The sequence below is a fragment of the Bombus pyrosoma genome, linkage group LG10 (assembly GCF_014825855.1).
Source record: "Bombus pyrosoma isolate SC7728 linkage group LG10, ASM1482585v1, whole genome shotgun sequence".
Lineage (NCBI taxonomy): Eukaryota > Metazoa > Arthropoda > Insecta > Hymenoptera > Apidae > Bombus > Bombus pyrosoma.
Genome location: NC_057779.1, coordinates 16,010,303 through 16,036,786, shown reverse-complemented (window position 1 = coordinate 16,036,786; position 26,484 = coordinate 16,010,303). Strand labels below are relative to the sequence as shown.

The 26,484-nt window shown below is 33.2% G+C and overlaps 1 protein-coding gene across 10 annotated transcripts; it reads left to right on the top strand.

The window, feature by feature from the left end:
* The first annotated feature begins 773 nt into the window (after positions 1-773).
* LOC122571477 (probable serine/threonine-protein kinase samkC) lies at positions 774-26,480 on the top strand. 10 transcript variants are annotated; one of them, XM_043735268.1, is made up of 9 exons: positions 774-1,007; positions 1,079-1,201; positions 4,613-4,670; positions 8,298-8,453; positions 11,122-11,222; positions 16,241-16,320; positions 18,994-19,278; positions 20,178-20,288; positions 25,386-26,480. In XM_043735268.1, exons 4-9 carry the CDS (start codon positions 8,329-8,331, stop codon positions 25,662-25,664), a joined length of 981 nt encoding a protein of 326 aa, XP_043591203.1. In that variant the 5' UTR covers positions 774-1,007; positions 1,079-1,201; positions 4,613-4,670; positions 8,298-8,328; the 3' UTR covers positions 25,665-26,480. The 10 variants fall into 10 exon arrangements, with proteins under 10 accessions (XP_043591203.1, XP_043591202.1, XP_043591201.1 ...); XM_043735267.1 differs by having other exon boundaries at positions 774-1,201; XM_043735266.1 differs by lacking the exon at positions 774-1,007 and having other exon boundaries at positions 1,152-1,302.
* Positions 26,481-26,484: the final 4 nt, after the last annotated feature.

Below are 26,484 nucleotides of genomic sequence, written 5' to 3'. Positions count from 1 at the left end.
TTAACATGGAAAATTATCGTTGTTAGACATTAAGTGTGACGCAATTTCTGTGTTACCGCTTTTAACGCATATAACAGTATTATTGTATTTTAGTTATAAATATTTTAGTTATTTGACTCTCTTGGTAAAAAATTGAATGTCGTACATAATGCGAACATTTAAATATTATATTTTACACATATTTACAAATTTTTCTGTAAAATTGTTTGCAAAATTGTTTAGATATTTGAAACATGATTAATATATAAAATTTTACTTATTTATTAATGATTTACTTGAGGAATTACTTGATACTTATCAAGCAAGATATTACATCAGTATACCTGTAAGATTATATAAATAGTTAAATTGCCGTTCTCTTATAAAATCTTTAGATTCTTTAGAAAAAGGAAATTTCACTAAAAATAAATTAATTATTTTTTATAGTATTGCATTGGTGTTGTCAAATAGAAAATTCCGAGTTTTGTATTCATATGATATCTTGTAAAATTAAATACAATTAACAAAACATTGAAAAGTTGCATACCAATCGATACTAATCATAGAATGTGATCTCTGAAGTAATTTTATAATTTAACTCTAGAGTATAGAATTAAGTTTTATAATTATTTTAGTTATAATCTAATCGAGATATTTTTAGTATCGTCAGAAAAGCTAAGATTTTCATGAATTTTTTACAAGTACGCAAAAAATCTCTTATTCGCTATACTTTACAGAGCTTTCCTAAAAATACCAGCAAGGAAGTGTATAGATATCTAAAAATAAGCTTCCGTTTTCTCTGTGATATAAATATGAAATTTCTATTGTAAGCATACATCTGTATTTCATATGGTATATTTCAAGCAGAAGATATCAATTTTTACATGCCCGTTCACTAAAAGGAACAAGAAACAAATCGTATAACGCCGAATATTATTAAACAAATTACACGAAGAAAATATTATCACGAGATACACGTGCGTCATTTCAAAAGAAGATCGTCCTTATCCATGCGTTTGATTGCAACAGTAAGTAACAAAGTCTGTTGGAGAATGGTCAACAATTTCGAAAAAAGAGAATTTCAGGAAACGCAAAACAGTTTCCTACGTTTGCCAGGAGCGTTGTCGGCGTTGGATGTTAAGAGATTGGTGGAGAACGGGGGTCGAAAATAACTAACAAGTCAAAAGAGGAAAGGAGAACGATTCGACGGCTCTTCCGAGAGGTAGGGGGTGGTTCTCGCTAGTTCTCTGATGCTTTCGCTTTTCCGAGTCCAGTGTGTTTCGCCACCCAAGAAACCCGCGTGCCTTGCGTTCGAACGCGAAGGTAGGTGCTCGTCGCTGTGATTGTCACGCTTCGCATTTTCGTCCTGTAAACTCAGAAATTTCGTGACCCAGGGGATGATTTATTTCACGAGCGAAACAGAGAAACAAAAGTTTATCTTGGATTCTTCGAAAAATAGAAATACGTACCTACGAACGGATCGTGTTGAAGCAGTATAGAAAACCGAGGAGTTTTTAATTTTGATTAATTTTCTCTTCAGTTTTTATTTCAATCAATGTTTTTAATAATGGTACGTAGTATTTTATAGAGAAAGAAATACACGTGGTATAGGTTTGAAGTTTATCGCGTTTCGACGTAACGACTTGTCATAACACATACGCGTCAAGGTTTATTACAATTTACAACTTACAAAATAACGTATGATATGTGTTACTATCTGAAAATTTTCGGTGATGACGGGAACGAACGAGAGTTCACGTGTCCGCGTATTTCACGCTAAGCAATACTATCTGACATTGAGGAGCGTATAAATTACAAACGATATTCGTACTAGGATAAAATTATATCGTATATTTTATTTGTTTCACTGAAAGAATAAAGTATTCTATTTTATTTATTTTATTTTTCGTAATAACTTTTCACGTTTATCATAAAAACATCAGAAAACTCCCGTTTATTTTATTATCGGACGAATCGTTTATCGTACAATTTAAGGAATATTCAAATATTTACTTGAAACGTGGAACGATAAGAAACACATTCCGCCTGCGCCATTAACTTATCTACGTTTTGCTATCTTTTTCTCTATACTACATGGCAAATGAACAAAAATTTGTTTTGCTTCCGCCTTGTGCTTTATTTCCTTGAGAATGCCGTGTACCTTAACAGAGCTTCACATTTGCTATAAAAGGAAAAATCGTCAGTAGTCGACGTCGATAACACGTGATTATGAAATCGATCGAATATATTGTATATATCAACAATTGTGTATCTAGTAATTGATTTTTCAAACGGTCGTTGGTAACATTCGTTCCAAATGATTATTATCGACTACGACATTAGCGATGTTATCCGTATTAGACTCAGAACCGAGAAACGTTTTGTGTTCTCCTTCATCAATATTAAATCTCGAAACATATACCTACTTACAATTGCCTCTAGGAAACATAACTTTTTCATTGCTATCGCTTTCGTTCTCCCGAACTCTAAATAAAACAACCAGAATTCACATATGTACTTTATTTACGATATGTACTTACAATTTCTTCTAAGAAACATAACCATTACATTGCTATTGCTTTCATTCGTTTAAAGTCTAAACAAAAAAATCAGAGTTCAAGTATGTATTTTGTTTGAAAATGAAATTTTAGTGTTTGTCAATTTCATTGTTTCGAATTTTGAAAAATGCTGTTTGAGATTTGAAAAAGTTCGTTGCAACATGAAAACGTAGCCAAAAGTTTTTACAGGCAGGACATTATCGTATAGTTAGCGCTAAAATAGATGACATAAACATATAAGTAACTACACAAGTCACACAGTTGTTTAGAAAACAAGGGCAAAGTTCCACTTTGTTTCGAACATTTTTGGTCACATTGCCAGGCTACGTAAGATACTGGCAAGTATCTATATATTTATACACATATATATATATAAAAAAAATACACGATCAAACATTTTTAGACGCGAAACTATGTATCTACAAGGTTTTTTGGAAAACTGGCACGATTTGTTATTGCCCGACGCGACGTGACGATCGAAATCGAATCTTCACCAGCAGGCTGCAATACAAGCATCGTCTAAATACCAACGAATGAGCTTGGAATAGACATCAGTTATGTAAAGGAAACGTAGTGTGGATTGTACGAGTCTCGAAAAACAGCGTTCGTCACAGATTTCCGAGACTAATTGTCGCCGAATCTTTCGAAAGGCTTGGCCGGCTTTCCGGTATCCGGTAGCGGCTATCGAATCCCCAATTCCGCTGTAATCTAATACAAGAAGTACCATTGGATGCTCCGGGTCACGAAGTGGAAAGAGGGAGATGTAGAGATTTTGCGGACGATGCAGATATATTCGGAGGAATTTCGTAGCAAAAATAACTACGGTAGACTACCGGTGGCTGCTCACTAGTGACGCGTCAAAGAGAATTTGAAACTTTCGTAAGATAAACGTGAGCTTTGCTCGTGTTTATTTTGCTCTTTGCTCTTCGTTTTTTAATTCTTCGCTGTTTTCGTCCGAGTTTCCGGTCATTAGCGACGATATAGGTATAACCGAGTTCCAAACTGACATGAAGATTCAACTAATAGAATACGAGGTCCTTCCATTCTGACACATTCGAGTCATCGGCTTTTATGTATTACTGAAATTTACCTATTCATTTCATTTCTAAATGTTAGAACCGTTCGACGAACCGTTCAAGATTTTATCCTAAAACGGGTGGTTTAAATTATGTTCTATTCCTTTTTGTGTAACTTAGATGCACAAATTATATTCTTTTCTTTTTTCTTTAATAAAAAATATGTTAAAGACATTTGTAAGTAGATTAATATTTTTTTATTATTTATTGGGGTAGCAATTCGATCAAACTCATAATCTTTTGATTATGTAATCGGGTTTTTTCGTTATTTTATGTGTGTGCGTGCGTGCATGCGTGCGTGTGTGTATTGTACTGTATAATACATTTCAAACCTGTTCTTTTCATTTTCACTATTAGTTACACTAGTTATTGATTCTTCACTCGTATTCCAATTATCCTGTGTTATCATATTAGTTTATGATAACACAACTTAATATTTTCAAAATAATTATTGCATTTGAGAGGTTTTATAAATGTAAAATTATACACATGTACAATAACTAGAAATATGAAAATTTTTATAGGATGATAAATTTTACTTTAATCGTAAGGGCAATCCAATACTTCAACTTTTAGAATGAATGCAATACAAAGGGCAAAATAATTTTACATTTTAATTTAAATCTATCTTCTGTCTTTCATTTTTTCAAGTAATTTTTACTCTATGGACAGAACCAGTATATAAGTAAGATTTGGAAATAATTCCTCCGCCATTAAATATTTCTATGTGAAATTATCGCAAATTTAATGGATATTTAAATGTAAAAATAAAAATGGATATTGTACAATGCTGTTATCAAGGAATCACAAATATATGAAAGACCTTAAACATTGTGAAAAAGTAACGAATTTTAAAGATATTATTATAACTATCAATTATACCAATACATTTTATACTTATTGTATCCTTTTTCATTTTTTGTTACTGTTTCTGCTATAACAAAATAACTATTATAAACATATTATAAATTATACACGTTCTTTGCCTTCTTTTTTCAGATTTAACCACGCATCAGGATAGCTGCTATTACATCCCTCACAAGTGGTTGTGTACACGGTAAACAAGACGTTTCTATTTCTAAAAGTCATATACATATGCCAGTGAACTCGAGGTATACGTGGCGAATTGCGGAGGAAATCAGTACTATGTCATAGCGAGTCAGAAGACGAAGATGTCCAGTGACTACCACTTGCTCAGATTTCGTGGTTCTGACTGTCTCTCTTTCCGCACGATGACGATACACCCCTGTATATTTCTTGGCATGAATTTTCCAACAACGATCACCTCTGGTTTGGATATCGAATATCCAAACACTCAGCGAACGATCCCGAATCATCGTGGCGCGGCAATGATTCGTGACCTACTTTGTTGCGAAGTTGTTTGTATAATACTTGGTTACAATATGCGTTCAGTTCGACAATGAATCATCGTTGGCTACTGATATTTATGTTACGAGATCTATGGTCTATTCGATATTATTCTTCCAATTATTCGCGTGCCAATCCAGGGTAATGTATCGTTGAATCGAGATCAGTAGGCACGTAATTAATTACTGACATAATTTCGACTAACTACAACGGCAAACTGCGCGAGAGATTCGTTGAATTTACTAAATTAGCCACAGATGTTAAATTAATGTTCGATTAACAGAATGATTTAATCGAAATCCCGCGTTGGTTTGCCAAACGATAATTATACAAATGCCCCGCTTATTCTGCCTAATTTGACCCACATATGTAAGCAATTTGCGAAGGATACTGTGATACGCAGATTCGTGAATATCGTTCGAGCGACAATTTTAAGGTAAATAGTTAGCGTGACTAATAGCCATATCATAGATGTTAATTATGCCTATTTTTACTTACAAATAGTTACGTGCACATTTCTTTATGAAGGTCAATATTTGCGCATTTTACAAGTCGTGTAGCGTTATTCAAAGAAACGGGCTTTGTTTTATATTTTTGTACTTTTAAAAAGGCAGATTGAAATAGGTAAACGAATAATTGTAGCACAGATTAAAGAATAATTTGTAATTATTGTTACAATACTACGTCAAATTTTAATTCTTTGGAATATATTCAAAATGATTAAACATGGCCTAAATATTACAAGAAACGGTTATGATATATTTTACATATCTTATTCTTCTTTTTTTTTTATTATTTTCTTTCCAATAAATATATTTTTCTAGCTGTGTGTTAAAGTGAGCAACTATGCGTCGCTCGGATTTTTGAGAGGATAAATATTTTGAACTTTTGGGTTGTACAGTTGAATCTCTCTTTGAGAAGCTAAATCTTCATAAAATTATTTTTTTAATATTCATATTTTTCTTCAAATTCTCACTTGTTTAAATTTCACTTTACACATTCATTTCCCCAACATCTTTTCTAGGCTACCGAAGAATATTCAGTAATATTAACATTTCATCCACGACACCAATTTCGATGATTTTTTAATATATTGCCAGAGGCATGATTCTGAACATCCTTTTCTTATACATGTAACCTGCGGTCTAGCTTACTTTCAGAGATATTCGCAAAGAACTGTCGGTACCAATATAGTGGAGTTTGCCTATAGACGACTTTTTGTAGACAACACTGTAAGTGCCAAACATCAGATTTTTTAGATGCGAGAAGAAGCTCCTCTGACTAAAGATTATTTTCAAAATTTAATTTGTTTTGACTATTGTAAGATCTTGTGTAAAATAATTCAAATCAAAAATTTTTTTTTCTTTGCACTAATGTAATCAAAATTCATTAGCAGAAGTATGTGTAAAAAAGCCTGTATGTTCTGCTTTTTAGTTGTAGAGAAAAATGAATGTGTCATTCATTTAAATTTGCACATACTGAATCCTATTTGTCCCTAAATAACTTATATAAAAAAAAATATATTTTTTCAAGATCTTTTTATTTTTACTATAAAAGTATATTTTATAATGTTCCGCGTAAGAACTGAAAAATAATTATTATGATATAAATTAATATAATATAAATATAATATAAATATAATATAAATATTATTATATTAATTATAAAATTAGTGATATTTAGTGTCCATGTGTTCTAGCATGTCTATTGCTTAACTTATATCGTTTTATACAGAAGCGATGTTGAACATACCAGTGGCATCACCTTTATTTACAATCTTTATTTACATCCACTTATTTATAAATGGAAGTTGCTCTTAAAATCTGTACTATAATGTTCCCATTAGCATGTAGCACATTATATATACGATAAAAAGCAACATTTTTGCATTTACATTGCTGTCTACAAAAAAATCTTCAATTGTTCGTCCGTGACAGTGTACGGGCTTAATAATACTGCTTTCTGACGGCCGAATAATGTAACGTCCTAATCTAAATCTAATTCTTATCCTCTGTTTATAGCTTTTGTACATAGGTTTTGGTTAGGTATCAGTTGCTGTGAAGCGGCCGTCAACCAATGCTAACGCGTATGCTGTGGTATATATAGTGATACCGACAATTTTTTGCGAATATCTCGGAAACTAAGACCGAGCGGCGGTTATATGTATAGACAAAAGTTGTTCAAAATGTTGATTTCCGCAACATATCTAAAAGTCATTGAAATCGGTGAGGTGGATGAGGTATTAATAATTGCCGGATATTTATATTATTCATGTCAAATTTGATACGGATATGTTTACCGATATAGAACCCTTTACAGAATATATATATATATATATATATATATATATATATATATATATATATATATATACAGAAGAACTTTTTTAAAATTAGACTAAACGATTTGAGTTTTTTGAGAGGCTAGAAAAATTAGTTCACTAGATAACGTGTAAAAGAAATGTTGAAAAGATTGAAATTGGAGGAATGGCGACGAAAGTAGAAAAGGTCACCTTATATAACTTTTTTGCGAATCTATAGTGAAAATTTCAAAAGTACATTTTGTAAATTTATGTTAGTTATATTCATGTTGAGAATTGTATCGAAATTGATCGATGCAAAAACAAGCTAAATTTATTACAGTAATAAGCTGAAAGTTCCGAAAAACTGCGATTTTTACCATTTTTAACCGTTCGTAGCTTATACCAGTGTTAACTGATTTCGATAAAATTTTCAGCATGTATATGACTGATATAAATGTTTAAAATGTGTTGTTTAAATTTTTATTACAACATTTGTATAAGAAGACCTTTACTACCTTCATCCCTACCAATTTCAATTTCCTCAACATTTCTTTTACACATCATCTAGTGAACTAATTTCTGTAACGTCTCCAAAAATTTCAAGTAGTTTGGTCCTATTTTTAAAAAGTTATTCTGCTTTAGAGTGTAGGAATATTTTTGTGACTGACTATACATATATAGATACATGGTATGCTCTCTCTATATATATGCACATATATATATATACTCTGTAGTCTATATACATATAATACAACATTACAAATGTTTAAAATATTTTCGAGGCACACAAAATTGTTAAAACATAAATATTTAATATTATATCAACTATAGAAGATCTATAAAATTGTCACACGTGAGTTATTTCTTATTAGCAAAATTCACAATTAAATGAAAATACTTATAGATTCATAGATCAAATAACGATAACAGTAGATATAAATATCTACTTTCTCTCCAAATTTTAAAGTTTTATATAACTTTTTGCGTAACTTTTGTCTTTTTGTTATTTTTCAGAATTAAAAGGTGATTGCCCAAAAGCACAAGCATGTCCGCGCAGAAGGCAATGTTCGTGAACAAACAATTCAACTCTCCTATCAATTTGTATTCACCTCAAGCAATACAGGAAACTTTGGATAGGCAAACTCAAGTTCTAGCTAATGGTGCAGTTGGGTAAGTCGATTTTTCTATATTCAAGATTGATAAGTTTAACAATACAAATTGTGCCACCACTTATCATTTGTGTCGAAATCCGATATGCAGTGTAACTTTTGAAAATATCTTCTGTTCTCTGTTCTACGTTACACATGCCAAAAAGTAATTTACGTGGTTTTGGTTATATAACTATTAATAGAGAGAAAAAGCAATCCAATTTCAATTTCAGTACGTATAATCTATAGTATACATTTCTCGGGAACAACTATACAACCATACACTTCAATAGTATATTTTCTCACACACTACGTAATACACTTATAAAGTAGTACAAAATTTATTTAATTATCTTACTTATAATATATAATTCGTTTTAACTATATATTATGTAATACGAAAGTGTAGACACTTTCGTTTTCATGGTACATTTTACATATTTTCCGAGTTATTTTACGAATAAAAACTTTATTTTATGCGTTGTAAATTCTCCAAATGCTAAAAAATAATTGCACTGCTGATTCACAATGCTATAAGCATGCAGTAATGGAAAGAAACGCGTTGAACAATATCGACAAAAATAATTCTTCCCTCACCAAGTCACTTAGATCGCTGAAATAGAAAATCACACGTTACCTCGATAAAAATCTATAATTAGCTCATCCTTTCTTTATCTTTACAACTTTTTATAATATGTGCAGAATATGTCGTTACCATTTTTATTTAATTTCTTCTTCTTCGGCACATTATTTTCGTCGAAATTTTTGTTTCGATTTATGCAATCTGTAGAATTTCTAGAATTCTAAGAATTTGCTCAAGTTTAAAATGGTCCCATAGTTTAAACTAGCAAACTAACTTAGCAAAGTAATTATAACAAATAAATAATGAGCAATATATAAAAGCTGATTAATCGAAACGTCAATCTGTATTACATAAAAAGCCAGCCAACAATTTGTGCATTACATTTAACCAACCGATTCCAATTAAAATTGGCAATTTCGTGGTGCACGACAGAATCCGGAAGTGTCTCTAAAGATGAATAGTTAAACACGTTGAGAAGATGAGAAGACAGAGGATTCATTGGCACCGCGACCACCTTGCGTCGATCAAGATAGACTGCACCTGGTCCACGTGTGTCGTTTGACGGATTCATATCGATCCTCCCGTCAACGTGTGGCTGCTGACCGGTTGCAAGTCGATGAATCAGCCTTCTCGCCGTCATTGGCGAGTCGACCGTTATTTTCAGAAGTCCGAATCACACGAGTTAGAAATAAACCCCTCTCGAATCCTATAGCCGTTGCGCAAAGTTCGCGAACGCTGTCGTACTTGACTTAGTTTCGCGTTTGGTGGCCTCGGTGTGCATGGTACACCACCAGTTTTCTCGTGCGACTTACGACTTGTCTTCTGTATCGTCAACCCTTTCCTTGTGAACAACATGCTCGCCCAAAGCAGGTGATTCTAGCTGCGTCTATTCTTTGTCATATAATTGTGTCGAAACAAATAGGAGGGATAAGTTTGGTTCGGTTTGAAGGAATTGGTCGAATTAACTGTGAGAAAGAATTACAGATATCGTAAGGTTAATCTCGATTCTTTTCTTCGACTGTATCGTGTGCTTGTTTCTTTTAATCTTTAATACGTAAATGTGAGTCTTTTCGCTACATAACTATCACTACACTTCGTGTGTTTTACTTTGCACTACGTAATTGTATTGAATGCATCGAAACGGATGATTGTTCATCAAAAATTTTATAATAATCTTAATTTAGAACGTTTGGAGACGTTATAGGAATTTTTCGAATTTGCTTAAAGGCTTTACTCACAAAAAAAAAACGCGCCGAACGTGAAAGTTCTAATTTATACTTTAAGGATACTACGTTATAAGTACGTTCACTTAGGAAGAATTAAGAAAATAAAGAATATAAAGAAAAGATTCAAGGCTTGCAAAAAGCGCAAATAAGGGAAGGTATGACAATAATGTATGTTCAGTGTCGAGGATATTATATTTTATCGTACAGCCGTTAGTCAAGGTTTCAGATGAAAATTTAAACTTAACTTAACTCTCACCCATCTCTCTTGTCAATTTGACCCCCTTTCCCGGTAGAAGATTGTACTATTCCGTCATTTATAGAACAATCTTTCGGTACCTTTGACCTGCGAATGAAATCTGATACTTCTGAAGGAGAATTACTGTAAGCGCGTGTGAACGACAAAAAGCAAAATTAATTATTCATCTTCTCGTTTCATTCACATTCTGTCAATCTGATACACGAGGGACACATTAAGTTGCGAAAATGGGGGACAAAGATTAACAAATAAAATAAAGGTTATCAATAGAGATAGTGTTAGATTCTTTACACTTTTGTCTGTATGATGAAATTTATATACATATTCTTATTAATTTAATAACAATATCCTTCTTAGATAACATTATATAGGACAGTTTAAAATACATATACTTTTACTAAATATCGAATCCACAAATTGTGGTAGTAAATAATAAAGATGAACTTACTAATTTGAGCATACAATGCCCCACTTATTCAGATATAAATAGCTATATTTTATGGCAGTTCCATTTGTACTTCGCTTGTTAAAGTTATTTTTACTGTGTAATATAAATAGAAAGTTTACCTGATATTTATTGGTGGATAATTTGAATAATAAATATGAACTTTAATGAATTTTTCAGGATCGATTTCAATCAACTCGCCAAACCAGCGAATTTACAAAACAGTGCGGTTCTACGAATGCTTGAAGAGGAAGAAGCAAGGCAACGAGGTGGTCAACCCAGTAAGTAAATAAAAATTATCCGAGTTCTTTCCGAGAAGTCGTTTCTTGCTACTAAATCAGCGTCTTTTCAATGTAACGTTATCTCTAGAATAAGACAGATAATATGTACGTGTATGTATATTGTACATAGTCTGGTAAATGACCTCACGTGATCATGTAAAATGTAAATGATCTCGTATAGAACGTCCTCTATTACATCTAACTATAGAAAAACGTCTGTTACTTGCCATTTTTTAGTACATTGAACTTTTTCAAGACGAAGTTAGAGTAGGTTATAAAGTAACTTATACAGGGTGTCTCCGAAATCATGGTACAATCATCATGGTGATGATTCCATTTTCAAAAATAAATCGGAAAAGAAGGATAATATTTTTTCGTTTAAGGCTTCGTTTTTGAGAAAAATAAGTTTGAAGATACGTCAGGCGTCCGTATACCAATTGTAAGTTTTGAGGTCTTTCCGTTCCTGTTGATATCTATAAACATGAATAATGTCACAATTTGCTTCTTATCATTACTGTTATGTTATTTTCACAGTGTCTATATTGGAAATGATTTTATAAATAAGGATAGAGATATTACTCTTTAAAAATCGTTTTATTAACGTAACAAGTGTTCAAAATGTCAACCGCTCCATGCATAGCTCTGCCCGTCTAACTAAGTTATCATCGATACGAGCAGAAAGAAAAGTCGGATAACTCGAAACTTACAATTACCACAAGGGGCAGCTGACGGATCTCCAAACTAATTTCTCTCGAAAACGAAGGCTCATTATATTCGCCTCCGTTCTTTTTTTTCGACTTATTTTTGTATGCAGAATCACTATCCCACTGCTTGTACTATGATTTCGGAGACATTCTGTATATTAAATTTATTTTACAAACGATTTCAAATTGTTAAAAATATCGCTTATAGTTATCGCTTATAGTTACAATTATAAACGTACAGTATATTAGAAACTCAGTTCCCCAAGTGTTTTTCAATAGAATGCAAATAGTCATTAATCACTTTGTAAGTTCGTCGAATAGTTTTTCAGAATTTGCACATCACTGTAACGAATGATTTTATGTTCAACATAAAATAAAAGTGTTATCCTCCTCGTTTCAAGTATCTGGCTAAATGTCAAACTGCACATGCAAATAGATATTTCTTTGACAGGGTAGGTTCGAAATACGAACTTGAATATTTTGTCAACTGATACCATAATAGTTAACAATCATACAATTGTATGTGCTTTCTCAATGTATCAGTTTATACGTTTACATACATACATACATGTAATATAATTTAATATAATTCATTCCTAAGAAACGACTTCAGATCAATGTACATAGAAAAAATAACATATGCATTGTATAAAGGGAATTAATCGAAAGATTTCAGCCACCGAAGCATCAAGTCGCGCATTAACCCAAACGAAGAAGACTAACAAGAAGCGAATCTTATGCTGCAACTGCTAATCATGAACCAGGGAGACTAACATCACTTTCAGCCAGTTTAACGTATCTACGGAGAGGTGAACACTAACAATGTCACTTGCACGACAAAACTTTGATCGGTCCTTTCTTAATCCTTAACTGCTATTAACAGATTCTCAAGTATTCTAGAAACATCTTATTATGAATATTGTCATAAGTATATTTTCAAGTAATACATGACATTAGATAGCGGACTGGAAATCACAATGATAAACTTATGTAATTCAAAATTCTGAGAATTTTAATTTAATCACATGTATTTCAATTCTTAAAAGTGTTACCCTTTCAGTTTCATAGTTGATTAAGTTATAATTTTACTTTCTGCTATGACATATTTTCATGTTTTGGAAATATGAGTGTTGAATAATGAGTTTGTGAGTTTCTTATAATATAATGAATTAGAATATTGTTTTATACAAAAAAAATTGTGAATTGGCTTATACTACTATTTTTCTCAAATAATAAAATGTCTTAGTAATCCCCAATTATATAATACATACACAGATGTATATATTGTAATTTAAAGAGTAGTTTTATAATTTTAATTCCTTATTGATATATGTTACAATTTCACTAAAGAGTTAATACATTTCCGTTTTATCATAGCAGTTAAGTGTTAAGTTCTGCTTGTTATCCTTGCTTGGTGATCTTTGGCCTCTTTGCTTTTGTTGTTCGTCATTGATTAAAAACAGCCTGTTTCATGAGCAGTGACAGTAAGTATGATTACAGATATTGGCCGCAGATAATCATCTTGTTGCTTGAAATTTGCTGATTTGGTAATTAGACAATCGTGTCATTATTACTTACCTACAATTCGGTTATTTTCTACAGTTTCTATTGCTTGTAATTATAATTGTTCATTCTTCCTTTATAGAATTATAGAAACATGCATTATATTATACTTGTTTTGTGAAACAGTGCATCGACCATCGAAAATAATTTATGTAGGAACTTATTACATCTAGACATTATTGCAAAAATGTATTGATAAAGCTATAATTATTTTCACCTGTGAAAAAAGTCAGAGTTCCTTTGCTACTGATAATCTTGGCTGTCATTTAAGTCGTTGTATAAAATGTATAAATAGTTAAAGTTAACTAGGACAGCTATCTCTATCTATGTCTATCTTGTCTGTAATTAAAATAAGTTAATAAAAAAGCAAGAGTCATTTGTTGAACAGTGATCCTTCTGGAATTCGTAACATCTTCTCATTCGTGTTAATATCAATCCCCCACTTACTGGCCAGTTACCAAGAATCCTCTAAAATCGGTGACTAAAACGATCTACAATAATGAAAGGTACAGGTGACTTGGAGGTAGCGTCAGTTGTTGGCGAGTATCCGTTTTGGCAAAGTCGTATCCTTCTTCTTCTACTACTTCTTCTTCCCTGTAGCTGAGTGAACTTTTTTGTAGAAAGACGTGTTAAACAACGGTACGTTTTGCGGAGAATATTTCAAATTGCCGGCTGCCAGTGAAAGTTTGACGTGTGTATACCCGACGTGTGCGTATGATTTGTAATACTGTTTCGTATGTGTCATGCAATTTTCATGATTTTATTGTGCCAGAAATTTACCGTGTTGTAAACTGTGACTTGTGGAGTGTCTATTGAATACGAGGAAATTACGTTTTATAATATAACATTTTATAATATATTACATGCATATAAGTAATTATACTCCAGATTATTTTTTTTTAGGGAAAGAATTGGCGTTTGTTATTAACATAAGCGTGTTTTGTGAAACTGTATTAAAACTGTGTATACAACGGTATTCGTTTCATAAATTCGTTACGTGGAAAGTCGAAGATTCTGCGAACTAATGGAATATAGGCAATGTTGCTTCAAGTGTGATTAAACAAACAGATATCTTATATATTTGAAATGCGATAGCGAACACCTGTCAAGATTAGTAACGATGCAAATTTTTGACTAACATAAGTTTAGGAGTATATAGTTGATTTTCTTTCATACAATCTCAGTGAAGATTGTGTCACTATCGGAATAATACATCCAAACATTTAATCAATAGGAATTATTTCACGAGAAATATTTAACGATTTTACAAGCAATCTACCAATACAGTAATACTGACAAAATAATTTCAAAATAGAAACTTGAGTGTGTTTTTTTCGTGCCGAGCACCTGTTGAAGTCTTAAATTATTTAGATTTATATCGAAGTAAATTAGTAAGAAATTCGTTTCTATTTCTACAAAATTATTTTTGTATCCATGGTCTCGCGTTGATATCCAATATTCAAGGCTCCAAAACCAAAGAACCTAAAAATACAGCAAGGCTGGGCCGAAATTGTGAAAATTCTTCAGCAATAATCGCGTAAATATAAACTTGGCCAGTACCACGTTGCGGTATAGCAGCGTGAATAATAATTCGTTTTATTGACGTAGTAACGACTCTTTTCCACGCTTCTTTTTTATTAAACACGGAGAATGAAATTTGATCCAGCGTTCCCAGCCAAATGCGTCGATACACTTGTTAAGTATGAGATACGATGACAAGTAATGACGATGATTTGTACAAAACTTGGATAAACTTTACAAGCTTGTACATTTTATTTGCTTCAAATATCTAAATTTCTGAAGAATAATGAAATTTTAATATAATAGGGTAGTAAAATGAAATTTTAAATATTTACATTTCTGAAGAATATTGAGAAGTAGAATGAAATTTTTGAAGATGTTAACATCTATTTTATAAATACATGAACATTTGCACACGTCATGGCTTAAAATTAGTTAATACACAACATGATGCGTCAGTGCACATGCCTTCTCGGTCAAGTCACCTTGTATAAATTACAAATAAGCTTTTGTCAACTTCTCAATAGCTTTTCCTGAAGATGTAAATATGATGCATTTATATGTCGGTTACTTAAAATTACACAATGCCTTCTATAATACATATTTCAATTTCGAATCAGGCATTTCGTCATTACTATCCGAACTCCAATATAGAATTAATTTAAACTTATTTACACAAATCTAATTATTATACAAATATAATACATACTGATCTTACTGATTACATAGCGTAAATTTCGGTATTTACATACATACATATTCATGGTAAATGAGCATAACAAATTCCAATCTCGAGAAATAGTTAACAGATTATAGTGAATATATATAGTGAATATAAACAACAATAAACAATATAATAATTTTAATAAACGTTCCTTTAAGTTCAAAATCGAAAATTGATTTTCCTGTAGCGTTTAGTCTTTGTCAATTTGCTGAATAGAAATTTGACAGTGAATTTCCATGAACTTTTCACTTGCTCCTTTCCTTGTTAGGACATTTGATTAGTAAAGATACTTTTACGTTAAATACAAATAAGTTACACATATCGTAAACTAAAATACTAAATACACTGTTTTCTTGTTACAAGTATTCCACAGTGTACAACTGTGTAATTAATAAAATAAATCGCCACATGTACATGTATTTTTTATAAATTAATGTAAATAAGTAAAGATAACAGATACATCTTTTAACTCGTATCATAATAAAAGTTATTTAAATTATTTGCAGGACTTAAGCGCGTAGCTTGGCCTCCACCTCCAGAAGATCAGGATTTAGATTTCGTGGAGCAAGGACCCGTACAAGCAAAGGTAAATTTCACCACTTGTAAGAACCTTGTCGAAAGTATACGTATGCTTAATAATGACACTGAATAGAGCAACTAGCGTTAGATACCAGCGACTAGTGTGTTTCTATAGAATAAATTAGTGATACTACCGAACCATAGTTCTAGAACTTTGTACATATTCTACGATCTACAACTTTAAAACACGATTCTGTAACTGCAATGACACTTAGATATTTATCGTAACGGAAAACGATAGACTCCTGCACCTTTGCCCGAATTACATGTGATTTTTGTCTCATTTTTTTACCCGCATCGTCGTTGCTTGCCCGTGCATCTGTTATGCGTGCATCAAAGATTCCTCATTTTATGTTTCTCCTCTCTTTTTCTTAACGAATGTGAACTGTTTCTTCCGTGCTTGCTGTTACACAGTAAACCTCCGCCCAGATTGGTCAAGTTACCTAAACTCAAACAACTTGTCGTGGCTAGGAAAACTATTGCCATATATCTATTGCATGTATATGTATATGCATTAATTAATTAAAAAAAAATAAATAAAATATATAATATTTTATAATTATAATATTTAATTATAATAATTTCGTGTCATCTAGTTAATAGCACTTTAGTACGACTATAAAAATTTCGTACTGTGAGAATGAAATATAGGATTTGAGAAAAAGATGTCAATACATTTTGTAGCCACTGTAAATTTGAGTAAATTGAAATCTCTTCATTAGCGTGAAACTTTCGTTCACTTAACGTAAAGTGCACTTACTATGGTTAAAGAAACATTATTCAAAACACCTCATTTCAAGTAATTTGAAACATTTTACTCGTGTCAATTACTTCTGTTATTTTATTTTCGCTTGGAATATATACAGTACTTTCATGTTTCAAATGGTTCAAAAGTTAATTGCTAATTGTTAACATCTACTTCTTTTCAACTTTACACTTGATCGCACTTTAGTTAAACGTATGATTTAGAATGGTCCAACCATATACTTATGCACGATAGTATACAATATCTCTCTGTTATTTTTATAATTATAATTGATAATTGACATTATAACTACATACCTTCTTTTTATTTTTCACCAAGTCTTTGAAATTACTTTTGAAATTGGATTGCTTCAACTCAAATGCCTTGAATTCAAGTAACTTGACTAATTTGGACGAGGCTTAAAGGTGAGATTTCCTATAAATGTTAAACGTTTGCGTGTGAATTTTGGACACAGCAAACCAATCACATGATTACAATACACTTAGATGGCGCAAGGAAGATTTTCCTGTAACATATAAAAACATATATGATTCGTTATCCAATCGTTTTGTAAAATATAATTTTCGAATCTACAGTTTAAATACGCCAAAGTTCGTTGTTTCAAAATGCTGTAACACTTTTATCTTTATTGCAGACATTAAACAGCCATATGATAAAAATAAGCAATAAAAGACACGATAATCAACTTTATTTACTGGATTATAATATTTCAATTACAGAACAAAAGACCAATACGAGATCAATTTTAGTACCATTTTAGAATCAATGCAAAAGCGGCAAAATAGATAAAAGCGATACAAGTACCGATACAGGAAACAGAAATTTCGTTTCCTTGTCTCGTGATAGGTCTTTACCCAGTTGGTTAGAATATAGTTTGATACTGCGTGCTGTAGCAAGAGTCAGGAGACTGAAGAGAACGAAGCCATACGAGATACTGGAATGAAAAATAAGAAAATGGAGTGGAAACATTATTGAGTGTTATCCGTACGCACACGATATCCACATTATCAAATTTGCTGGTTGACTCGACAAAGCCAGTTGCAAACATAATATAGATATTTAAGAAAGAATATTACGACATTTATTCAAGTTAAAAAAAGGCTACATATTGTTTTAACACTTGGCTGTGAAATACACTATGGAAATAAAAATACGTTAAATCTCCGATGAAAATTTTACAATTTTATTGTTTTATCTTACAATTATATCTTACAATTACAAGGTTTGATTACATTGAGGATTACCAACATATTTGATCTTCTGTATTACTTGAGTTACTATAACGATACTTGTAATACTTTAGATACTTTAGAATCCTACAGTAGCAGCATTAATATATAATTCGAAATATCGAATTACAAAAATGAAATCGAATTAAAAAAATTCATAATATCGAAATCCATATCGCCGCTGTTCTCAAAGCTTTTTCTCTAAATCGATGATATACATTATTTTATAAATTAGCAAATAATTAATTTTATAAATCAATAAGTTAAAACTTATAATCTAAGTTATACCTTACTTTGGAAAGAATTGGATAAAGAATTATATTCAGTGTTTTACAAAGTGGGAAATTTTATGAGAGAAGTTTATATAGGAAATCTCAGTGTAGTCAGTTTATTTGCGACTTCGTGCACGTGTCCCGACGACTGTGATACACGTTACGTCTGCAAATCATATACATAGTATTAATACAAAATGTAAATATGCATTTTACGACGCGGTTGACTACACCATCATGGATATCGAGGCGGATATCCCGAGACTATTTCTCCAAAGAAACATGCCTCAGTAACGCGCTCGAAACAATTCGAAAGGATGATTAGAGCCGGGCGAGCAAAATTCACCGTTCGATGCCTGAATTGGCGATACCTACAAAAGCCTCTGTTTTCCCTTTTATTTTCCCTCCGAAAGACTCGTGGAATCGGTGATCTCGCCTCGTACCAGAGCAGTCCCTCGTCAGGTTCATCACCCCAGCCGCCTTCGACGATCGCTCGTTCGTCGACTCGAAGCGCCGTTCCATCGTCTCCGTCACCTGTTAGTCCTGGTGGAACACTGCGACAACCGTCACACTTTCAACTTCAGTCAGCGCCAAAGGGTTGGCGACCGGTAACACCACCGGCTACTTCTCCTATCTCGCAACAACCGATACAGCCGAATTGGTACAATCAGCAACAGCAACAAGATCATCGTGCTCAGGTAAGTGGTCAAAGCATAGGTGTCGGCTTCCGTTACATTGTGCAAGCAGTGCGTTGGAATTATTCGAAGAGCGAAGAATTGTATTTTGTCGTAGGAATTTAGGAAAAGACTGTTGGATTTAGTAAGAGCAAGTGATAAAAATCTGCAAATATTCTATTTCTTCTCGTATAATGTTTTAACTGTGTAGAACTGTAATATGCATTTTTGATTAATACGATCTATATTTCACTTGTTTTATAGTATCTAGGTATAATATTTAGGCTACATCCGATTACACATTTTGTAGCATTTTTACTACTATTTTTTGCGAGCATATTTTGCCTGACTTCGCCTGCTTTAAAATGAGCAATTGTTTATTTTCCATTGATACGTTATCATAATATTCGACGTTTTCAACAATAAATATAGGTGATAATACAGATAGAAAGATTGTAAATCGTGGAAATAATTGTATTTGTGAAAAATGCTTTTATCTTCATAAATGATTAGATATTATTTTAAATTCAAAATTAAAACTAGTTGAGCAATCACAGAAATGAGAGGTGGCATACCTTTTAAAGAAAATTAGAAATAGAAGAATAAAATTCAAAATATTCTTAATTTCTCTCACTTAATTACGTATAAATTTATAAAATTTTGTTCAAAGTCGACACCTATGTACAGTTGAAAAGTTCAACAGGTGGATCGCTTCACAGAAGACGTGTACGATAACAAGGAACTTACTGTAATTTCCAAGTGTTTTATGTGTACCTCTCTCCACTGTTCTGGAAACAAGCGTGTAGTCAACGGCTGTTATAATACGAGATGTGTCTCCTTTGGATACTCGATACGTTCGAAAAATCTATTGCATCGCGATTATAGAATTTATAAGATTGATCTGATCGTGTTGTTAATTACAGCAGCATCCTCAAGATTATAGTTCACCACGACTGGCACAAACTCACGCCCCTGCCGTTTTTGAAGCACCGCCGTCCACAATCACACTTCGCCCGGAGCCTCCAATCTCACAGGTAATACTTTTAATTTAAATATTTCCAATTAACTCTTTGTACATTCGTATATGTGTACATTTTGTACGTTTAAACTGTCATTATCAGTAGAAAATTGTATTAATCGAGACTCCTTCTTGGCGATCAGTTGTCGTGTACTGGACTGGATTATATGTAACACATACGATATTTTGCCGAACATAGAAAAAGACAGCGCGAGTTAAAGAGAAAGAGATGCGAAAGTCGACTTGATGAAAAGAAACACATCGGTTAGACAATGTTGATGCAGCAGCAGAATTTTTTTATTTTCAATCTTTATTGAATAAAACTTTTACCAATGTGATCTAGAGGTTTTTCTGATTAAAACAAGACCAAACACGAAATGATTTGGAGCATATTTGTCTATTTAGTTACATTAACTTATCTTCTTCCGTCCATTAAATGTACTTGTAAATATGACTAAAATTATACCATGTTTGATCTCATTTTAATCAGAAAAATCTCACAAATACATTAGCAAAAATTTTATTTTAAAAAATTAAAAATAAAAAAGTTTCGTCGTTGTCTCATGGACAATTTGTATTTTTTCATGACGATTGAATTCGGATCAGATTGCACTACTCAGCCGTCGAGCTTTACAGTGTACCAGCGGTAACCTTAAATTCCCTTAAGGAGATCTTCCCCCAGTAGTAGAAAATATTGTAATAATATCGATAATAACGGATATGTACAGTAGTGGATGAAAGTTTAAGACGTCTATCTTTTTATGAATTATGGCGCTATATTATAAATAATGAATAACCAATAGTCCGCAACTGTCCGCTATTAAATTCTACTCTAAAATAACACCATTTCCAAGTATATTGTTCATACTTATACTGCCCAGTGCTTATGTGTCTGAGCAGAAGCAATTCCCAGTTTCCGATTTTTACGACTGAGTATTGAATTCGTCCGAAACTTCTCTGAGGCCGAAATCATGAAGATAACCCCGAACGGTTCTTACAAAAATATTCAGATCATTTGTAGAGTAGACTCCATTTTAAAAATCAGTAGCAGTTCGAAAATAATCCTTTTCGGATAAGCGGTGGATGCCACTGCATCTTTGAAACACTGTTCATCTTTGCTGTAGTTTTTTGGTTCAGCGTAATAGCATCCATTTTTTTGCTAATTTTATAACTACCATGCCTGCTTATGACCTGTCTCAGATGTTCCCATGATATTTGCTATATTTCTACAAATGTCTTTTTCTTCTTTCGTAGTAATGTAACCATTTTTATATCTTCTGAGCGTAGATTGCTTTACCCGCGGTTTTCATTTAAATTTAGAAATTGTTATTTTAAATTTAGCATCTCAAGTCAAATAGACTTATTATCGTTCGGTTAATTCGAAACACCGCTGTGTTTGAATTAATTAATTAAAGTTCACAGTAAATACAGCATGGAATCGTTTCATATTGATCCTCTCAAGTACATATTGTTCATGTTTTGAAAGTCTCGTCGTCGTTCGTAGCTAGAGTGTGAGTGTATATGTAATGGCAAGGACAACTTCGAACTGTTGGTTATGTAGCATCTATAATATAGTGCGATAATTGTCAGAAAAGTAATCATCTTAAAATTTGTCTGCCATGTATTTTGTTACCATGTATGATATATTTATACGCATGGGTATTTAAAACTTAGATATATGTATGTGAAATAGAGATTTTTCATTTCGAATAACGAAAGCAAATAAAATAAAATAAAGAAGGAAACGAAAGAAAGAGAAAAAAAGAACAAAATAAAATTGGGTATTTCATCCACGCACGTTTCTTATATTAGATACATTCTAGTTATAACGCTATAATTTGCGGAACTAGTATGAAATAATACAGAACGCCTGGCATGAGTTCAATCCTGAAATATGTGCTACTCTCACAATTTTCGAGGAATCGTTTATAAAGTTTACAATCTTCGGTTCCTCCGTTATAATTCACTTGCGAAAAAATAGTTCTAATAAATCTGACAAATGTTTCAAATATTTTGAATCTTGTATGTACAAGAGACATGAATTATGTGCGAAAATTTTTCTATCTCTTTCAATCGCAATTTTGAAAAATTATTTAAGTCGTAAATACGTTATTTAATTGTACGTAAAATTCTCAAGATAGAGTTCATTTCTGTACGCTGCGCTGATGTAATCCTGCAAATTATCTTGGGAAAATTATCAAAATTGCTTTTTGATAAAAGAGTTTACATTTGTTTTAAAAACATCAATCTTTTTTCCTTTTTTTTTTCTTGCACGTGGAGAAATCCTCATGGACACTCCACTGCCGCTAATAACGGCAGCAGCAGAATAGTGTCGGACTCTTACCGACTAAAACTCCACGTTGGCCATCCTACGCGTATGACAAGGGTGCTCCAAGAACCTCTTATGAATTATCTTTCTGTTGCACCCCCTCCCGCGTCCTCTCGTTCGAGCCGGTCCTATAGATTCCCTGACTGTTGAATTTGACTCCTAGTCGCGGTCCGTTGTGGCGGCGATGAAGCGGCTCTAGGCCGCCTGACTGCCATCCTCCTCCATCGCGTTATCCTACACGGGTGGGAATTTCTTTTTCCCTCCCTTTCTGCTCGCTCCTTTGCGAGCATAACTCGCACGCAGAAGAGGCGGACAGCCTCATATTCCTGTGACCCGCTCAGCATCGCTGCTATGATTGCTGAGGGGGTCAGCCTCTCGCCTATGACGCGCCGCAAGATGTAGCGGGGCAGCTCCCACGCCGGACAAGACTCCAGCGTATGCTGCGCCGTGTCCCTGCCCTCCCCGCAGTGGTGACAGATGTCGTTTCCCGTCCGATTTTCCTCAGGTACTCCCCGAACACGCTGTGTCCAGTGAGTACCTGGGTCGTCCTGTAGGTGAGCGGAAGGCCGCGGCGGCTTCTCCATGTCCCCCAATTTGGGAGAATTGCCTCCGCGTCTCGGTGTTCGCCTCCTTCGCTGATCAGCTGGGATCGTCACTGGTCCCACGCGTGCTCCTCGACGGTTCCTAGGTCGTCTGGGGCCGCCTGCTCGACTAAGCCCCCTCCCGAGTCCCATAGTAAAGACATCAATCTGTAAATGCTTTAACTCTTCCAACACTCGATAATTTTTAGATTATGGGAGAAACCTTTTTTATTAATTTATCCAGAGATTCACCTTATCTTAAATAAACAACTTATACGGTTCCAAAAACAAGATTCATTAACTTCGAAAAATGAAACGATCGGAAGCATTAACGGAATGATCCCTGGCCAGTAAGCAATTTGGTCAATATCTCTGATTTTTTTAAGCTTTGATATGCTAAGAAGAGCTATCTAAATAAGCAAAATATCACAAAAAAAGTGTTACAAATAGTTGTACGTATATACTTTTAATTTTACTTTCGAACTAAATCTAAGGCTAACCTCAATCTAGAAGAAATCGCAGAAAATTTCGTCATCTTTATTGCACAATTTGCTCGCTAGAGCTAAATCTAACCCTAATCCAAAAAATTTCTCAACAAGCAAAACTGGATTGTATTAACAGTAGTATTAATCCAGTACTTCGATGTTTCACCTTACTAACATCCAATGAATTAATAAATTTTTGAAGTGATTAAGTAGTGAAATGCTGGTTGGCCGTCGCAGGGCGACTGCCACTAATCCAATCCAACTTGAAAGCTAAAGCCGAGCGGAGAACACTTTTCATTGACAAGTTTACCGATTTACCCCTGGTAGACGAATCGCAAAATAACGAAATTATCTGGGGTTTTGCTAGATTGAGGTTAGGTTTAGGTTTACTTATAAAGTAAAATTAAAAGTACTTATAATTATTTATGACATTTTCTTGTGACATTTCATTCATTTAAATAGCCTTTTCTAATATATTAAAGGTTGAAAAAATTGGAGATACTGGCTAAATTGCTCACTATTACCTGTCTGTCGACACGGTTGTAAATGAGTAAGATGTGATTAACTTCCCAGTATAACTCCTTAATGTCATAAACCTACCAAGTTTACCTTCACACGCACTTACTTTAAAAATAGGTACACCGATAATGTTATTACGAGACATTAATCCTCCAAAATTATGAAATGATACCCATCTACAAGTCAATATTTTAAGAGATTATGTCATAGAGGCAACTATTTACTTTGGATTGCACTTTTATTATTGATTGGTGTGGTGCAGGCGAAAAAGTCGTTATTCGTAGAATACCTATAATCCCCTCAGATTTATCGTTACAATTTAAACGTCCCCAACTTTCTATCAGAGTTTGCTTTGCAATGAGGACTTAACTCCAATCGCAGAGTTAAACTCTGAAAGTAGCTGACGTTGATTTGCGGAATCCGTACTCACATAGTCAATTATACGTAACATATTCACACGTGAATTCTAGCTACAGACTTTACTACTAGCACCTAATGGTGAAACTGAAAACATTGTTTATGAGAAGGCCCTCATTTAAAAGAAGACTCTCACATTCTTTGGTAGAGATATGTCCACAAGAGGTAGCGCAAATACAGTTCTCACGCATAAACATTTTAAATGTGTTTATTTGCTATACTTTAGATACATTAATCCTTTCGCTACGAGCGTCGCCTATAAACGACATCCGCGCGATGACCTGTGTGTACGAGCGTCGCCTATAGACGACGTCTGCGGGATACTACTTGAGAATTTTAATTTGTTATTGTAAAATGTAATTTTTAATTTTTAAATATATTTTTATTGATAATAATTGCAAAATCTCCAAATATGTTGTTGTATAACACTTAAAGAATCGTACGATCCGGATAATGACGAGGCTGCACCGAAAGATGTAAGTCCCAATACCAGTTTACCTACGCGCAACATATGCACGCTTTCCGTCGCAGTACCACTATTCCAGCGGCACGATGGCCCGTACAGCGGTGTCACTCCGACGGAGCACACTGCCGTAGCGAAAGGGTTAAAAGTTGAAAGCATCATTATCAACTATATTAAATGCTGTTCTCAGATTAAAAAACATATCATGCAAATCATATAATTCACGTATGTAGCCTCGTATATAACCTAGATTAGAAATTATAGTATTAATGGCCTAAGCTGTATCCTGATATTTATAAATAACGAAATATTATTTCAGGCACCAGCGCCAGTTTACCAAGCACAACCTGCCGCGACAAAGGCTCCAGTAAGCGGAAACATGAGAGGAGACTTGAAGTGGCCGCCAGCATCGGTGAGAGCTCAAACGGAAGCCGAAAACAGAGCTAGGATGGAATTAGCGAGAGGTCCTGCTGTTAGACCTCGCAGAGTGCACAAGGACTATAGCGGATTTTTCGCTCAACACGCTTTGAACAGTACCTATCCTGGTTATCGAGCTCCACCAGGCACTCAATACTTCACCCCTTCTTATCATAATTAGCAAATTTATCCAAGAGATGTTTACTTTTCTCGTAATGTCATCCTGAGCTCGATGTTTCACGACATTTGTAAAAACCGCAATTTTGAAATCAAATATTTGAAAACCTGAAATACTACAACTTTTTAAATTACAAACGGAAAGAACGTTAACGTATATATTTCGGTTCAAATTTCTTTATATATATATATATATATATATAATATGTATATAGGACTTAGGACTGTACACGCATGACAAAATGCGTATTCCGCTCTTCCAGTTCTTAGTCCAAATTAGTACTTTCACGAGATACACAAGTTACTTTTTCCAGGTTTTTGAAACGCTTCCTGTTCGCATTTTGAATTTTAACATAAATATTTTTGTATATATTGAGACTGATGCAACACTTGCTTTTTCTCGCCGCGACTCTCATTTGCGCGTAAAAATTAAAATAATAGTTTAGCTTTAAAAACATATCCTTTTTATGTAATAAATATAAATAAATATCGACATACAAGTGAAAGTTAATGTTTTTAACGGAACAACGTATATCTCGTGAAAGAATCACAATTAATTCAAATATGTGTTCCGATGAAATATTGCTACCATAATGAAAAATGTCGATTAATGCAGATTTTTCAACGACTAACGAATATCTCTGTTCGAATAAACATCGAATAAAATACGATAAATTCTTATGAATAAATCATTAATATCGAATATCGAAAAAGTTAAAAAAAATTGATCATGTGTCTATTGACTAATTAACGAAACTTTTTAATAATGTAATATATTGATGTGTATAAATAAAAGATATTTACAGATTCAACTATTAAACTTT

Bases quoted from the DNA above. Each gene is read 5' to 3' on its own strand.
- LOC122571477 (XM_043735268.1), top strand. From the start codon at position 8,329: ATGTCCGCGCAGAAGGCAATGTTCGTGAACAAACAATTCAACTCTCCT. The intron at 16,321-18,993 runs GTAAATTTCACC...TCCCTCCGAAAG, and splicing joins AAGGACCCGTACAAGCAAAG to ACTCGTGGAATCGGTGATCT. The intron at 20,289-25,385 runs GTAATACTTTTA...ATATTATTTCAG, and splicing joins CGGAGCCTCCAATCTCACAG to GCACCAGCGCCAGTTTACCA.